General features: G+C 39.5%; 1 protein-coding gene and 1 pseudogene across 4 annotated transcripts in view; one reads left to right on the forward strand and one right to left on the reverse strand.

Moving 5' to 3' along the window:
- LOC105489066 (ADAMTS like 1) overlaps positions 1–15,230 on the forward strand; it is a 950,014-nt gene that overhangs the window by 752,613 nt on the left and 182,171 nt on the right. For all 4 annotated transcript variants that reach the window (XM_011753701.3, XM_011753699.3, XM_011753700.3 and 1 more), the window contains one exon: positions 9,289–9,590. In XM_011753701.3, the coding sequence (XP_011752003.2) occupies positions 9,289–9,590 (302 nt within the window). The remainder of the gene's footprint in view (positions 1–9,288; positions 9,591–15,230) is intronic.
- Positions 13,902–15,080, reverse strand: LOC105489067 (ras-related protein Rap-1b pseudogene; annotated as a pseudogene).

The following is a 15,230-nucleotide window of genomic DNA, read 5'->3' on the forward strand; positions in this document are numbered from 1 at the left end:
TGGGTTACTGAAGGGGGAAATCAGGAGTTCCATTTTGGACATCGTAAGTCGGAGATTGGAGCTGCCTTTGAAACTTAAAAGCAAAAATGTCAAGAAGGAAAAAATAGCAATGTGCAATAGTTAAGAGCACAAAACCTTACTAGTTGTGTAACTGATGCTTCAGTTTCCTCATCTATTAAATGAGAATAATAATAGTTTTATCTCATAATGTTCTTGTTCAGATTTAACAACTTTTGTTTATAAAGCACTTAGAATAGTGCCTGTCACATAAGAAACATTAAATAAGTTTTTGATAAATACATTAATTAAATTAATGTTTACTTTTTTCAAAGAAGAAAGTTCTAGAATAGAGATTAAATACTTAGAAGCTTCACGTACACTGATGGTATTTGAAACTAGGAATCATTGATTAACACATTGGAAGACAGCACAAAGCCAAGCCCTGAGGCTCTGCAATATTTTAGTTTTTTTTTCTTTTTCCTTTTTTTTTTTTTTTTTTAGACAGAGTCTTGCTTTGTCTCCTAGGCTGGAGTGCAGTGGCGTGATCCTGGCTCACTGCAACCTCCGCCTCCTGGGTTCCAGTGATTCTCCTGCCTCAGTCTTCCAAGTAGCTGGGCTTGCAGATGCACACCACCATGCCTTTCTAATTTTTTGTATTTTTAGTAGAGATGGGGTTTCACCATGTTGGCCAGGCTGGTCTTGAACTCCCGACCTCAAGTGATCCACCTGCCTCGGCCTCCCAAAGTGCTGGAATTACAAACATAAGCCACCATGCCTGGCCTGTGCCACTGCACTCAGCCAATATTTTGAATTTGGGAATAAAAGGACCTAGAAAAGGAGACTGAGGGAAGTAACCAGAGAAGAAAACCAAGAGAGTTTGGTGTCATGTAATTCAAGAGGAGACAGTATTTCAAGAAGTGCTTGAAAGCAATGGTCAATTATGTTTAATGCCATTGGAAATGAGACAAAATGAGGATTAGATTTGTTAAGAATAGCAGACAGTATGAGGCCTGCGTTCTTAGAACTTGATACCTGTCTTCCTCCTGGCCTTTTTCTTACTGTTAAAGAAAAGCAACCTCCTGATGGTCAGCAGGACCCTCCTTTAATAAGACTCCTTATAATGTCTGATCTAGAACCATATCCGAGAAAAGAGAAGGCAGAACTTCAAGATGACTCCAACAAAGTGCTCAAACATACAAGATCTCAGGCTTTGAAAGAGCCAGTAGTCTCTGGATGAATTGGAACTTTCAGAAAACTCATCCCCTGCAACATTTTCCTTTAGTATAAAGTCTCTTTGAAAGGAAAATGTGCTCTTTAATGCAGTCAGCACTTTTTTTTTTTAACCCAACTTCCAGCACTGAGCATTTTCTGCAAGAAAGACATTCAGGCATTCTTGCAGAGAGGCCAGCCGCCTCTCAACCCAAAACAGCACCATTATCATGAGAAAAAGTCTTTTTGTTACTTGAAAAATGCCTCTAAATATAGCTTTTCCATGTGTTTTGCTGGGTTTTTTCCTTTTTAAATTTATTTTTATTTTTTATTTATTTATTTTTTTTTTTGAGAGCAAGACTGGGTCTTTCTTCATAGCCCAGGCTAGAGTGCCGTGGCACAATCAGAGCTCACTGTAACCTTGAACTCCTGGGTTCAAGAGATCCTCCCCCTTAGACTTCCCAGTCGCTGGGACTACAGGTGTGTGCTACCACACTCAACTAACTTATTATTATTATTATTGGTAGATAGGAGGTCTTGCTATATTGCCCAGGCTGGACTCAAACTCTTGGCCTCAGATGATCCTCCTGCCTTGGCCTCTGAAAGTGCTGGGATTACAAGTGTGAGCCACAGTGCCTGGCCACTTTAGTATGTTTTTTAAATTAAGTTCTTCCCTCAAATTATTACTGGTTAGCAACATTAGACAGGGACAGTCACTCAATTCTTTTCTTTTCAAGTAGTTGTATTGGTGGCTGCTTCAAAATTATATGTTTTATTTTAATTTTCAGGATCATTCTGTTTTTGATTATTCTACTGGGGCACCTTACAGTGCTGAAAATGCCTCATAGCCTAGGCATGACACTTGAGGATTTGAGAAATCTATGAAAAGAAGTGGTGCTGTCAGATGTTGTGAGGAGTGATGTCCTAGAACCTTTGAAAAATTTTGCTTGGAGACCTCAATATGAGTTGCATAACTAGCATGAATTATTTGCAGTTCCAGAGAGTTGTAAACAACAGCAGTTGAGAAATATTTTCATAATTCCACATTCAGATCAAATATCCTTGAGTAAAGATCTTTCCTAATAAGTAGATTCTCATTTATGTGGATTGATTTAGGCATCGTTCTAAGTAAATGTGTGGGATATTTGGATAAGTATTTTCTCAAAACTTTAATGCTCCAGCTATATTTTAAGATTGCCTTAATATTATAGATTTTACAAGTAATTTTAAAATTACTAAAGTGATTCAATTGAAGAGTTTGCCTTCCATTATAGCATTCCAAATGGTGTTTGTTTACTTATCTTAGAGGGTTTATTTAAATCTTTCTTTTTGACATCATTGAGAGGCATTAAAGAACTAAAGAGTTTTTACACGAGATCAGAAGATCTCGTGTAAAAATGGGAAGTAGAGGCCAGGCACAGTGGCTCACGCCTGTAATCCCAGCACTTTGGGAGGCCAAGGCAGGCAGATCATGAGGTCAGGAGATGGAGACCATCCTGGCTAACACGATGAAACCCCGTCTCTACTAAAAAAACAAAAAAATTAGCCGGTCATGGTGATGGGCGCCTGTCGTCCTAGCTACTCGGGAGGCTGAGGCGGGAGAATGGCGTGAACCCGGGAGGCAGAGCTTGCAGTGACCTGAGATCAGGCCACTGCACTCCAGCCTGGGAGACAGAGCGAGACTTCGTCTCAAAAAAAAAAAAGGAAGTAGATAAGAGTAGAAATACAAAGAAGGTGTTTCCTTTTCTCTCTTTCAAGCTTCTTTCTCATCCAGTAGCAATTTTTTTCCCTATTTATCCAAAAGCCTCTTCAGATGCCAAAATGTGAAGCTTAGGTTTAGTTAACTGCACTTTATCCTAAGGCTTTTACTCCATTAATGTCTCAAGGATTGCCCAGAATCAGGAGAAGGATCAACTTTTCAAAGTTTAAAAAATACATGTAAGAATGAAGATTGGGTTAAAAATATGATGAGGCAATATGGAATTACATATTTTACCAATAAAGTATGTAAAATTTTTGGTCCTAAATAACATATTTATGGAAAAGACTTTTTGGTCAATTCAGAGTAGAATTATTTATGAAATATTTTCTTTTTCCAATACACTATTTCCAGCCCTTTGTGGTCACTTGTTAATGGTAAGATTTTTAAAAGGGAGAATCCATGATTCTCGTGTAAATATAAAATGAACATCTGTCAAAGATTTTACCTACCTCATTAACCAATGAGGGAACCAGTAAGATGTTACAGCCAATTCAAAGGAAATGTAAAAGAACCCTGTTTATTTAGGCAAATATGAATGCCCAAATGACTTTACAAATAGATGCAAAATAGGTCTAGCTACAGGGCAACAATCAACTGCATTCCACCAGACGGAATCTGTATTTCTCTGGGCAAAATCATTTGCACTATCAATTTTCTGCCACTTACAGGGTGGTAAAATATAATTGCTCAAATCAATGAAAGGCTAAGACAACCTAGAAAGAATGCACTTAACAGAGATATCCAGTAATCAGTTAACTTTGGGGTTCTTTTTTTTTTTTTTGAGACAGAGTCTCACTCTGTCACGCAGGCTGGAGTGCAGTGGCGGATCTCAGCTCACTGCAACCTCCATCTCCAGGGTTCAAGCGATTCTTCTGCCTCAGCCTCATGAATAGCTGGGATCACAGGCTCATACCACCACACCCAGCCAATTTCTGTATTTTTAGTAGAGACAGGGTTTCTCCAGGTTGGTCTCGAATTCCTGACTTCAGGTGATCCTCCCACCTCAGCCTCCCAAAGTGCTGAGATTACAGGCATGAGCCACTGTGCCCAATTTTAAACTCTAATTTTTCTCACATATTATTCAGTTTATTCCCTTCTCTTTTTTCACCCTATTGTCATGCCACCACTCACATACACAAAAATACACCAAATGAAACAAGTAAAGAGAAATCCACAACCCCTATTGGCTTATAGCTTGAAATGTAATTAGATTGAAAACCTGTACCTAAATTGAGTATTTTTAATGAGACTTCCTGCATGTTTCAATTTGCATTTTTTAATTAGGCCATGAAACTAGTGATGGCATCAAAATAAGACACTTATAAAGCTGTTTTTATTTTTAATCATCCCAATGATTTTTAAAACAAACATATATGAGAAAGGAAGAGAGAGGAAAGTAATAGGATAAAAGGAAAAGTTAATTTTCACATTGTATTAGTCCATTTTCACATTGTATTAGTCTATTTTCACATTGCTGAAAAGACATGTCTGAGACTGGGCAATTTACAAAAGAAAGAGGTTTAATTGGACTTATAGTTTCATATGGCTAGGGAGGCCTCACAATCATGGTGGAAGGCAAGTAGGAGGAAGTCACATCTTACATGGATGGTAGCAGGCAAAAAAGAGAGCTTGTGCAGAGAAACTCCCGCTTTCTAAACCAACAGATCTCGTGAGACCTGTTCACTATCACGAGAACAGCACAGGAAGGACCTGCCCCCATGATTCAGTCATCGTTCATCAGGTCCCTCCCACAACACATGGAAATTATGGGATCTCAAGATGAGATTTGGGTGGGGACACAGAACCAAACCATATCAAATATGTTAGTTACAGACCATGTAGACATACACGTAGAGGTTAGTGCTAGCTAGTATCTGTGGTGACACGAGACTAATCAACGAAGAGTAAGTTGTTTTTGTTTAACAGTATATTAATAAAGTGATTATTTTTATTATTTCAGTGCATGCTTCTAACTCTATAATAGTCACTAATAAACTTTTAAACCACTTAGGAATTTTACAAGTGAATTTTATTGTCACTGTTTTCTATTTCATAAAAGAGACTGGTAATTACTCTAATTAAAGACTACATTTTTTGTTAATGAAAGGAAAAATTAAGCTTGCAAATAGGCCAGCCAGAAGCATACATCATTCATTTGCCAGGTGTGGTTTGTTGTTGTTGTTGTTGTTTTAATTTCCTGAAAGGAAAGACTAAATACAGAATTCATGTCAGTTACTTCTGAAGTTTTCACCCATCTTCTAAAGAAGTCATTTGTCAAACCGTTCTTCATTCATCCAATGGTAGTGGTGCTAACAAAAAGAATTTTTTTTTTTTTTTTGAGTCAATCTCACTCTGTCACCCATGCTGGAGTGTGGTGGCGCAATCTTGGCTCACTGCAACCTCTGCCTCCCGGGCCCAAGCAATTCTCCTGCCTCAGCCTTCCTAGTAGCTGGGATTACAGGCGCCTGCCACCATGCCCGGCTAATTTTTGTGTTTTTGTAGAGACAGGGTTTCACCATGTTGGCCAGGCTGGTCTCGAACTCCTGACCTCAGGTGATCTGCCTGCCTCGGCTTCCCAAAGTGCTGGAATTAAGGCGTGAGCGCCCAGCCAACAAAAAGAATTTTTAAACTTCCCAAATTTTAACCTTTTTGTTGTCCATTTTTACATGAAAGTGATTAACATAGTGATTTAAAAACAAAAATTTTCCCTCTATTTTAAAGGTCCCTCTTTAAAGCTTCTAGCTCAGCAAGTGCTGTTCAAGATGAGACTTCTAAACATTAGAATTAAACCTCCTAACTCACTTGCCTGCCCTCTCACTGACCTCGCTTCCTCCCACTTGTGGCCAGAAAACTCAAGATAGTAAATACAGAGTTGGGAGATCTAGGGACTTGGGGAAAAGCCTCCTATGAAAAACAGTTATTATTCATTTGGCCATTTGCACTATCAGATATTTTTCTTTTGAAACATAATCTCCTGCCTTCAGTAAGAGAGATTGTATTATATCATACACTGTATGCACTAGAGAAATTAAGATGACTGCCAAAGGACAGCACCACTTAAAAACCAAATTGTTTTTAATTGGTGTGAACTCGATGAAGACCTAAGGATAGTGGATTGGGAGATAAGCCAGTGAGGCTGTTTTACATTTGATAAAATTCTCATTTGGGAGACATAAAACAGACATTTATTGTTTTTGCTATTAACCCTAAATGTCTAGATAGTAAAAAATTACACACATGTGCATGTGCACATATATATGTATATATGTGTGTGTGTATATGTTTTAATTGAAGCATGATGCCTTAAAATAAGTTTCAACCATTGCAACAAGTTCATGGGGCTTCAGTAGAATGGCCTTTCTGTTTTATGTGCTTTTGGTGTATCTTCTTGGTTCTGGAATGACATCAAATGCGAAGTCATTCATATTCTAGACAAGCAGAGCTAAGGGTCTAGTTTGTGCATCATTTATATTCTAGATCTTATCTGGGGTTCACTTAGAAAACACCAATCAAGTTGGCTACTTATCATATTCCATAAGCTTATATATGTGAAAAGAGATGGAAACTAAGACCTAAAATAAGTTTGAGGATTATCTGTGGATCTCAATGTGTTTGTATCTCTACCAAATGTTTTTTCCTATAGCAGGGGTTGGAAAGCTACAGTCCACAGGCCAAATCAAGACCCCTCCATCACCATCCCATCACCTCCTTTTTAAAACTGAAGTTTTATTGGAACACAGCCACACTAATTTGTTTACATATTTCATTCCACAATGGCAGAGTTGAGTAGTTGCAACAGAGTTCACACAGTGTGCAAAATCTAAAATATTTTCAATCTGGCCCTTTATAGAAAAAGCTTGCCAGCCCTTGCCTTGTTATAATGGTTCCTAAAGAGGGCTCTTTATAAGCAACAGAACCGTAATTCTTATTGCATAGAAAAAGCTGGTAGGGTGCAGTTCTTCTTGAGATCTTGCCATCTTTCTGATTCGAAAACAAAATTTGGTACCACACTATTAAAGAAGTGTTATTCATCACACCATTGTCAAAGTTGGCAGGCTAATCATTTGCTTTCGTGTCTTTCTTACACACAAAATAGTTTAGCATGCGTTTTCGTTTGTGTCTGCACCTGTGTGGCAAAATTCAGTGCTTGTGTATCTGTTATGATTCTTGTCACAGGAGCCAGGCAGGTGGATGTGGATGTGTAATAAAAGGGTTAAAACGATTTTGCTGGCAGCTTTTGGTTTTATATTCCTAAAAAGCTCCCGCCGGGGGCATTATTTAAAGCAAGAAGACTTTTTAATATTTTAGGATACCATTTTTTTCCAAGTTCTCTAGGTGCAAAAGGTAGAACAAAGAAGTCAAAAAGTGAGAGGGAGGTGAAATTGTGATGAGATTTTCTTGGGATAATTCTAGGTGGCCATTCTACCCTCATTCACCTTCCTGACAAGGCTATATGGAGACCTTTGTTCTCTCCTCGTGGATGACTCTTCAAAGGTAGCTGGGGTCGGGCCTTTCTCAAAGGGTCTCTTGCCATGCCTCAGAGCACTGAGTGCTGTTTTGGGGGAAGTCTTATCTTCTGAGCAGACCACCCCTGTTCCACATGAAGCCCAGGCTCAGGTCCAGGCCACATGTTTGTTGTGTTCCTTCCAGTTTGAAAACTTGGATCGGTTTGCTGTTAGAATTTCAATTTCCCTGAACCAGATAGGAGCCATTTGCACTTGCTAGCATCTAATGCTGTAACCTTCTTATCAGATCTTTCATTGTCTGCCAAAGTCAAGGTTAAGGAGCCAGGTCTGCATGCCTCCTCAGCATGACTCCCTGTGAGAAAGCAATAGGATCATGGAAAATATGAAAAATAAAAATTATCCCAAAGTTTTTGTCGGAATTATACTAACTTTTTGAAACTGTTAGTGGTTCCTTCTAGGCTTTTTTTTCCTAGGTCCCTCTCAAGGTCATTATAGTTATGGTCATGGTTGATTAATGAAGGTGGGAGGACATTTTTGGAGATTTGGGTATTTTTCTACGTTCTAGGGAAAAACTCAGAAGTTCTTACTAATGTGGCTTGTTTTAGGGGACTGGGTGTGAGGATGTTGAGCACACTTGTCTGAATGAGAAACCTCTCATTTACAGTGGTATGCCTGTGGATTTACATTTGTAGCACAGCTTTTCTCTATGATATAAAAAGAATTGGAGCTCAGGCTAATTCAAAGAATGTGTAAGGAACAAGACTTCGCACCATTCTTGGAAACTTACACACAAAAATACCTTCTTATACATATAAGTAAATCTCGGGAAGCATATTGAACAAAGAAAGTTACAGAATATGAGACCCAGACTATTTAAAAAAAAAAAAAAAAAAAAAAAAACAAAAAAAAAAAACTTCCTTAAATATCTCCAAGGGCTTATTTCGTTATCAGTATCAGTCTGCTATAAGAATAGCCAGCCACTTGCAAGAGGCACAAGTGCTGGTGTCACAGGGCAAACCCCAAAACTGAGGTCCGGCCTTGGTGGGACCTCATGGGTTCTTGGCTTCATGCAGGAAGGAATTCAAGAGCTAGCTGACAGAGCAAAGTGAAAGCAAATTTATGAAAGTAAAGGAATAAAAGGGTGGCTACTCCATAGGCAGGGCAGCCCTGGGGGCTGCTGATTGGCTATTTTTATGGTTATTTCTTGATCATATGCTAAACTAGGGGTAGATTATTCATGAGTTTTCCAGGAGAGGAATGGAGAATTCCTGGAATTGAGGATCCTCCCCTTTTCAGACCATATAGGGTAACTTCCAGACATTGCTATGGCATTTGTAAACTGCCGTGGAACTGGTGGGAGTGTCTTTTTAGTATGCTAATCTATTATAATTAGTGTATTAATGAGCAGTGAGGACAACCAGAGGTCGCTTTCGTTGCCATCTTGGTTTGACAGGATCTGGCCGTCTTCTTTCCAGCATCCTATTTTATTAGTGAGGTCTTGTAAAACAAATTCCTATCTCACTGGAATTTAGAGCGAGGAGAAGAAACCACCAATTCCCTGCTTGGAAGAGCTTCCACTGTGGGTGCAAAGCAGGGAGCAAGCAGGTGGTCTCTGGAATGTCTTGCAGCTGGGAGTTCATGTGACCTTCATGAAGCAAGCAACCCAGAGACAGTGGCAAAATCGCTTATGAACTAAACTGAAGCACCATCACTGGACAGGGTGGAGGAGCCCTGAGCACCCCTGGGACAGTTCTGGGCAGTGGAGGCAGGTGGGATGCAGCCCCTCACAACCCCCATGGCCTCCTGCCTGGGGCTTCTCATCCTGTCCTCTTGTTTGCTTGCTGACTGCAGGTTCATCCCAGAGGCCTGGTCGGCCTGCACAGTCACCTGTGGTGTGGGGACCCAGGTGCGAATAGTCAGGTGCCAGGTGCTCCTGTCTTTCTCTCAGTCCGTGGCTGACCTGCCTGTTGATGAGTGTGAAGGGCCCAAGCCAGCATCCCAGCGTGCCTGTTATGCAGGCCCATGCAGTGGGGAAATTCCTGAGTTCAACCCAGACGAGACAGATGGGCTCTTCGGTGGCCTGCAGGATTTCGACGAGCTGTATGACTGGGAGTACGAGGGGTTCACCAAGTGCTCCGAGTCCTGTGGAGGAGGTAAGAAAGGGGACTCTGGCTCAGATCCCCGCCAACTTCTTGCTCTTTTTCTCTCTCTTCTCTTCCTGCGTGCAGCTGGGTCATGGGACTGCCTCAAATCCAAGAATGATAAGTAGGACGAGGAGGGGAGGCAGCCATTCTAAATGTAAAGCACACTCAATGAAACACAGATGTATTTCTTTCTTGGCTCCAGTGGCTCTCAGACTGTCAGCTGTGAGTGGCCAGTACAACAAATGCTTTGGCTTTCAGTTGTCATTCTGATGTCTTGCAACATATCATCGTGTATCTAGCTGAGAAACACAGTTGACACTGACCTGGCAGTGCTCTCAACATTGTTTTATTGATCTCTGCCCTTGCCTCAGTGCATGCCATGTGAACCAAGACCCAAGAACTAGTCGGAGTCCCTCCGATGTACTCAGCTGATTTCCCAAAGTAATAATCTGTTTACATCTCGAGGAAGGGTGTCTAAAAGGTAACTGATACGGTGGTTACCTGGAGCTGGAAAGGAGTTTAAAGATCAAAGTCTGACCCCATCCCCATCTTACAGATGAGAAAACTAAGAGTCAGAGAACAAAGTGATTTGTTCAAGATCATACAGCTGGTGAGCAACAGAGCTGGGAGTAGGACAAAGTGTTCCTTTCTCTGTCTAGTGTCTTTCCATCATACCATACTTCTTTAAGCACCTAGAGAATTCTTGAAGCTTTCTCATTATGAGTATTAGTTAACTCATGTTAAATGTTTCCACACATATCCACCTGGTTCTCCTTGGTATATTCAATGGTGATAGAACAGTAGATTCAGTGACTCTTTCAGATGTTATGAACAGGATTGTAGTGGCAGAGGAAGGCATTGAAATCAACAATTGATTCTTCAAGATCACAATCTTTCTTCCCGCTCTAAAAATACGGTAGATTAATATTGACACCATCTCCTATGTCTAATCCCAAGAGAGATTTTAATAGATGAGGAAGTGCCAGATCTTTCCCTGGCTATTAGTAACCCCTTTGGGCATGCTGGGATTCTGTTTTCTCAGCAAAGATTCTTAATAGTCGGTGGAGAAAAGTACTAAAATGATTTCCCAAAACTGTTTTCTAAACCATGACATTTTGGAAACTTTGAAAATGCATCTTTTGTCGTGATTGAGAACGTAAGAATAAATGTGCCACAGTGTTCACATGTAGTTGAAAAGGAATGAATAGTGGAACAAGTACTAGCAAAGAATCAATTTTCTCCAGCAGGTCTTTTGTAAGCATTTAATAGTCCTGACCTTGAGGTTCTTGTTTGTTTCCACATCTTCCAGTTTCAAACCCTGGAATTCTGAAGTGTTTTAATGGAGAGCCCTGGTATGTTAAAACCTAAATTCTTATGTTAAAACAAATGATTCTGGAAGACAGTTTCCTGGAACTCAGTGAATGTAACTGTGTTCATTTGGGACTCTTCACTCACTTTGAGGACATCTTTTCTTTCACGCTTAATGAGAGAGAAGTGTTAAATAAGCTTTGGTGATCTCAGGAGCTGAGAGATCAGGTAGAAAGGCTGTTAGCCAGTGGCTGCAGTTGCTTCTTTCCAACATAACAGATGACTCAGAATTCAGATGGTTGTGCTTTCATCCCCAATTTCCATGATCACCTGAATTGAATGATCATTATTTCTAGTCTAAAACAAATGTGCTTTAAAACATTATTTATGGTCTCTCACTTATGGTTCTCAGTTACAAGTCAAGCCTGGAACTTTATGAACAGATGGAAAAAATAGATGCAGTAATGGAATATATAAATAACCAGATACCTTTTTCTGTAAGAGTCTAACCATTCTGCTGACCAACCAAGGGTATAAAATTCGAAGTGTCGAGTGTATGTGGAATGTATTTAATTTAAAATGTTTTCAGAAGATATTGATTTAGAAATAAGACTTGGATGTTTGAGATACAATTGATCTCTACCTATAGAAACGAAGTGTTTTTATGTAACATAAATTGTACATCCTTTATATCCAAGGCAGGGTAAGTTACTGAAATTTCTTGGGTCTTTAAATGTCAACAACTGAACACACCTTCAGTTATGTCACTGTGCCAAGGTAATATATTTATGCCTAAAATGTGAGAGTTGAAAATTCCAAAGTGATGAAAATATGCTTGGGTTATATGGTCCATATGATGCCCATATGCACTAAAAAATTATTTTGGTATATAAGACATGTATATTTTTCAAGTCTTTGTTTGGCAGTAAGATTTTACTGTGTTATCAACTTTGATGTTTCACCAAGATGTAACCCACAAGGTAATATATATTTTTAATTATTTCTGCTGAAGCCAACAAAAAATGTGCAGGATTAATAAATAGATTTTAAATCAATTTTGGGTTGTAGGGCCGGTCAGGCTAATTTTATTGTTTTTGTAATCTCAAGAGATGAAATTGGATAGACATAAAAGTAACCTTTCACCTAGCAGAGGTAGCAACCAGAAGGAACTAGTTAGTAAGTTAGTCTGTAGTTGGTGGCTGCGTTTCCCTGAGCTGTCATCAAATATCATGTAACAATTATGCTATTCTGGGAGATATAAACACTGAAAATCCCATTTTCTGGAAGATCGCATGTGAGCCTAACCTGCTCAGATCTGAATCCTGTGTCCCACTATCACCTCCTTGTTAGATTTTAATTTCCCACATATGAACTGATAGGTGTTATCAAGGAAAGCAACTCTGAGCCCGATCAGCTTTATTGTATTGAACTCCTAGACAGTAAAATCCACATTAAAATCTAGCTGGGAGAAAGCTTGACATTGACTTCAGCAAAAATGGAAGATGAAGCCTTGTACCTGTTGTTCCCCTTTTCTTACAAGTCCTCTCTCCTTTTTGCTTCTGTCAAGAAAGGAAAACCCAGAATCATCAACTACTGTGCTTAAACATGTTCTCTGTCGGTTTACAATGTCCTCCTAAGAGAATGTATTAGCTGTTTTGGAAAGAGCACAAACTTGATGAGCTAACTTCTCACGTCGTGCCTGCCTCCCATGGGCCAACTCTACTGTGAAATCTAAGGTGAAACCCTCAGAATTTTTCCCTCCTCCAGCTTCCCACACTCCCAGTTCCAGGGCGGCTCCCTCACTCCAGGTTCATGCTCCCCAGGCATCCCATTCCCACCTTCCCTCAGCCTCAATTGCATGCTATGCTTAGACTGCCCTGCCCTTTAGCCATTGCATTTGTTCATCCTACAAAAATGTATTGAGTGTTGACCACAGGGCTGACCCCAGATACTCCTTAATTATGACAGAACTTCTGTCCTTAGCTTCACCCACCACCCTGGGCTCCACCTAAGAAGGATGAGGCAACTGGTCCCCGTAACAACAGAGATTTAACGCACAGCGTTGGGGAGGCCTAGTGCCTTGTTTTAGAATACTTTAGATTAGAATGTAGTAACTCCGGAATGCTTCTTAGTCTCAGCACTTCATTACCCCCTGAGTTATTTTAATTTCTGAGCTATGATTATTGGTTTAGGGTAATGTAAATTTGTGTTTGACAAACCTAAGGGAGGAGATTATTGGCGTCTTTCTAGAAAGGTAGCCCTTACTTTCCCCATTCCTTGCAGTCTTAGAAGGGCCTAAGTTCTTTTTTTTTTTTTTTTTTTTTTTTAACAAAATGGAACCACTTTAATTAAGGCTTTTAGTTTACATTTGGCCACCTCAAAGTAGTTGTAACATTAGGTTGCTCAGTTTAAATATTGTGGCTCACTGTTGGATAGACACAATCTTTACATCCAAACGTTAATGCATACAAAGCAACAAGGCATTGTTAAATAAAACAGCAATAGTTACTGCAAATTAGGCCTTGTGACCAATTACATATGATTACAATTACTTCCCACATTCATGTCCACAGTACTCGTCCACCATTTAACATCTCAACCAAAATGTTACACGTGTAAAACAATCACTAACAGGCAAAAATACTAAACCTGTATATTTGGTATTACAAATACATTTATGCATGAGCAAGGAAGCAATTCACAGTGATAATCTACAGCTGCAGAAGCCTGAAAATGATTTGTAAAAATTGTTAAATCATTAAAAAATTGTTTGAAAATATACACTTCTTGTCGTAGACACCCACTGTACATATAACTATAAACATTATTCCTTATATAAACAAAAAAGGAAACATAATAAGAAATTTGAAAAGTCTGGACATTTCCTTCCCAACAGATATTGAAGGCAGTGTCTTTAAGACATTATACTGAAAGGACTATCGTATTTTAAAGACAAGATCACTGTTTCCATAGGTTTTTAAAAAAATTTTAAAAACTATACAGCTGTATTAATCAAAGCACTTTTTTTGTACAATAATAATGACCTTAAATTTCTTTTAACAAAAACTACAATAAACTACAAGTATCAAAGAAGCAAAGTTATCTGGAGTAGTCCACATAGGAGCTCTTTGGACTTTCTTTTATTATGCTACAATAGTGGTGCTTTTAGGATTTACATTATTGTACTCTCCAATACAAAGTATGAGGCAGGGGTAGGGTATTCAGTACACCATTTTCATACATGTACAACATTGGTGGATGAAGAATGTCTCTTAGCAGTAATACCGGATGTAGCCTCTGCTTTTACCAGCTGCATACTCTAGGACTATTATATAAGGAAAAATCTCTCTTGTGATACTGGAAAGTGATTAGAATGTGCAAACTGATATAGTAGCTTTCATCCACCTCTTGAGGGGTCCCACCACAGGAAAGCCCATTTAAGATGTTGGTAGGTTTAACAAAGCTGGAATGCTGGCACTGCTGAATTGGGCAACAGTTCTTCAGACCTCACTCAGAGCTGCAATGCATTTAGTACCTTAAAGCAGCTGACATGAGGACTTTTCACTAGCCTTCCCAGGCACTGGAGTTTTTCTGTTAATTTGCCGCACTAGGTCATAAAAGATCTCATTAACATTTGTCTTTGATTTTGTAGAAGAATCTAAGAATGCACAGTTGTTCTATTGTCTTGCTAGACTTTGACCTTGTTCCTTCCCTACAACTCTTTCATCTTCCAAGTCATCCTTATTACCAACAAGAATCATTGGAACATCATCAGTGTCTTTAACTCGAAGAATCTGTTCTCTCAAGTCTTGCAAATCATTAAATGTGGGCTGTGCTGTGATGGAATAAACTAATACAAAGCCTTGTCCATTTCTCATGTACAGATCCCTCCTTGCTATAAACTGTTCCATTCCTGCAGTATCCAAGATTTCAAGCCTATACTGTTGTGCATCTACTTCAACTTGCTTTCTATAAGAATCTTCTATCATAGGATCATATTTTTCAACAAAAATTCCTTGAACAAATTGTACAGTCAAAGCAGACTTTCCAATGCCTCCTGAGCCAAGAATGACTAACTTATACTCATGCATGATGCAAACTTGTAGAAACCTAGTACTTCTCACGCTGTCACCGGGTCCCCGCAGCCAGTATCACCCCCACGCTCCCTCCGGATTGCTACTCTCGACTCCACAGCAGTCCTGCCGCTGCCGCCGCCACTCCAGCTGGTTTACACACCTGACTCTGGGCGAGGTTTGGCAGTGTCCAGAAGGGCCTAAGTTCTATCAAGAAGGAGTTCACAAGGTGGAAACACAGATCACATTACTCACACACCTTCACACA

This window comes from Macaca nemestrina, chromosome 14 (assembly GCF_043159975.1).
Source record: "Macaca nemestrina isolate mMacNem1 chromosome 14, mMacNem.hap1, whole genome shotgun sequence".
NCBI lineage: Eukaryota > Metazoa > Chordata > Mammalia > Primates > Cercopithecidae > Macaca > Macaca nemestrina.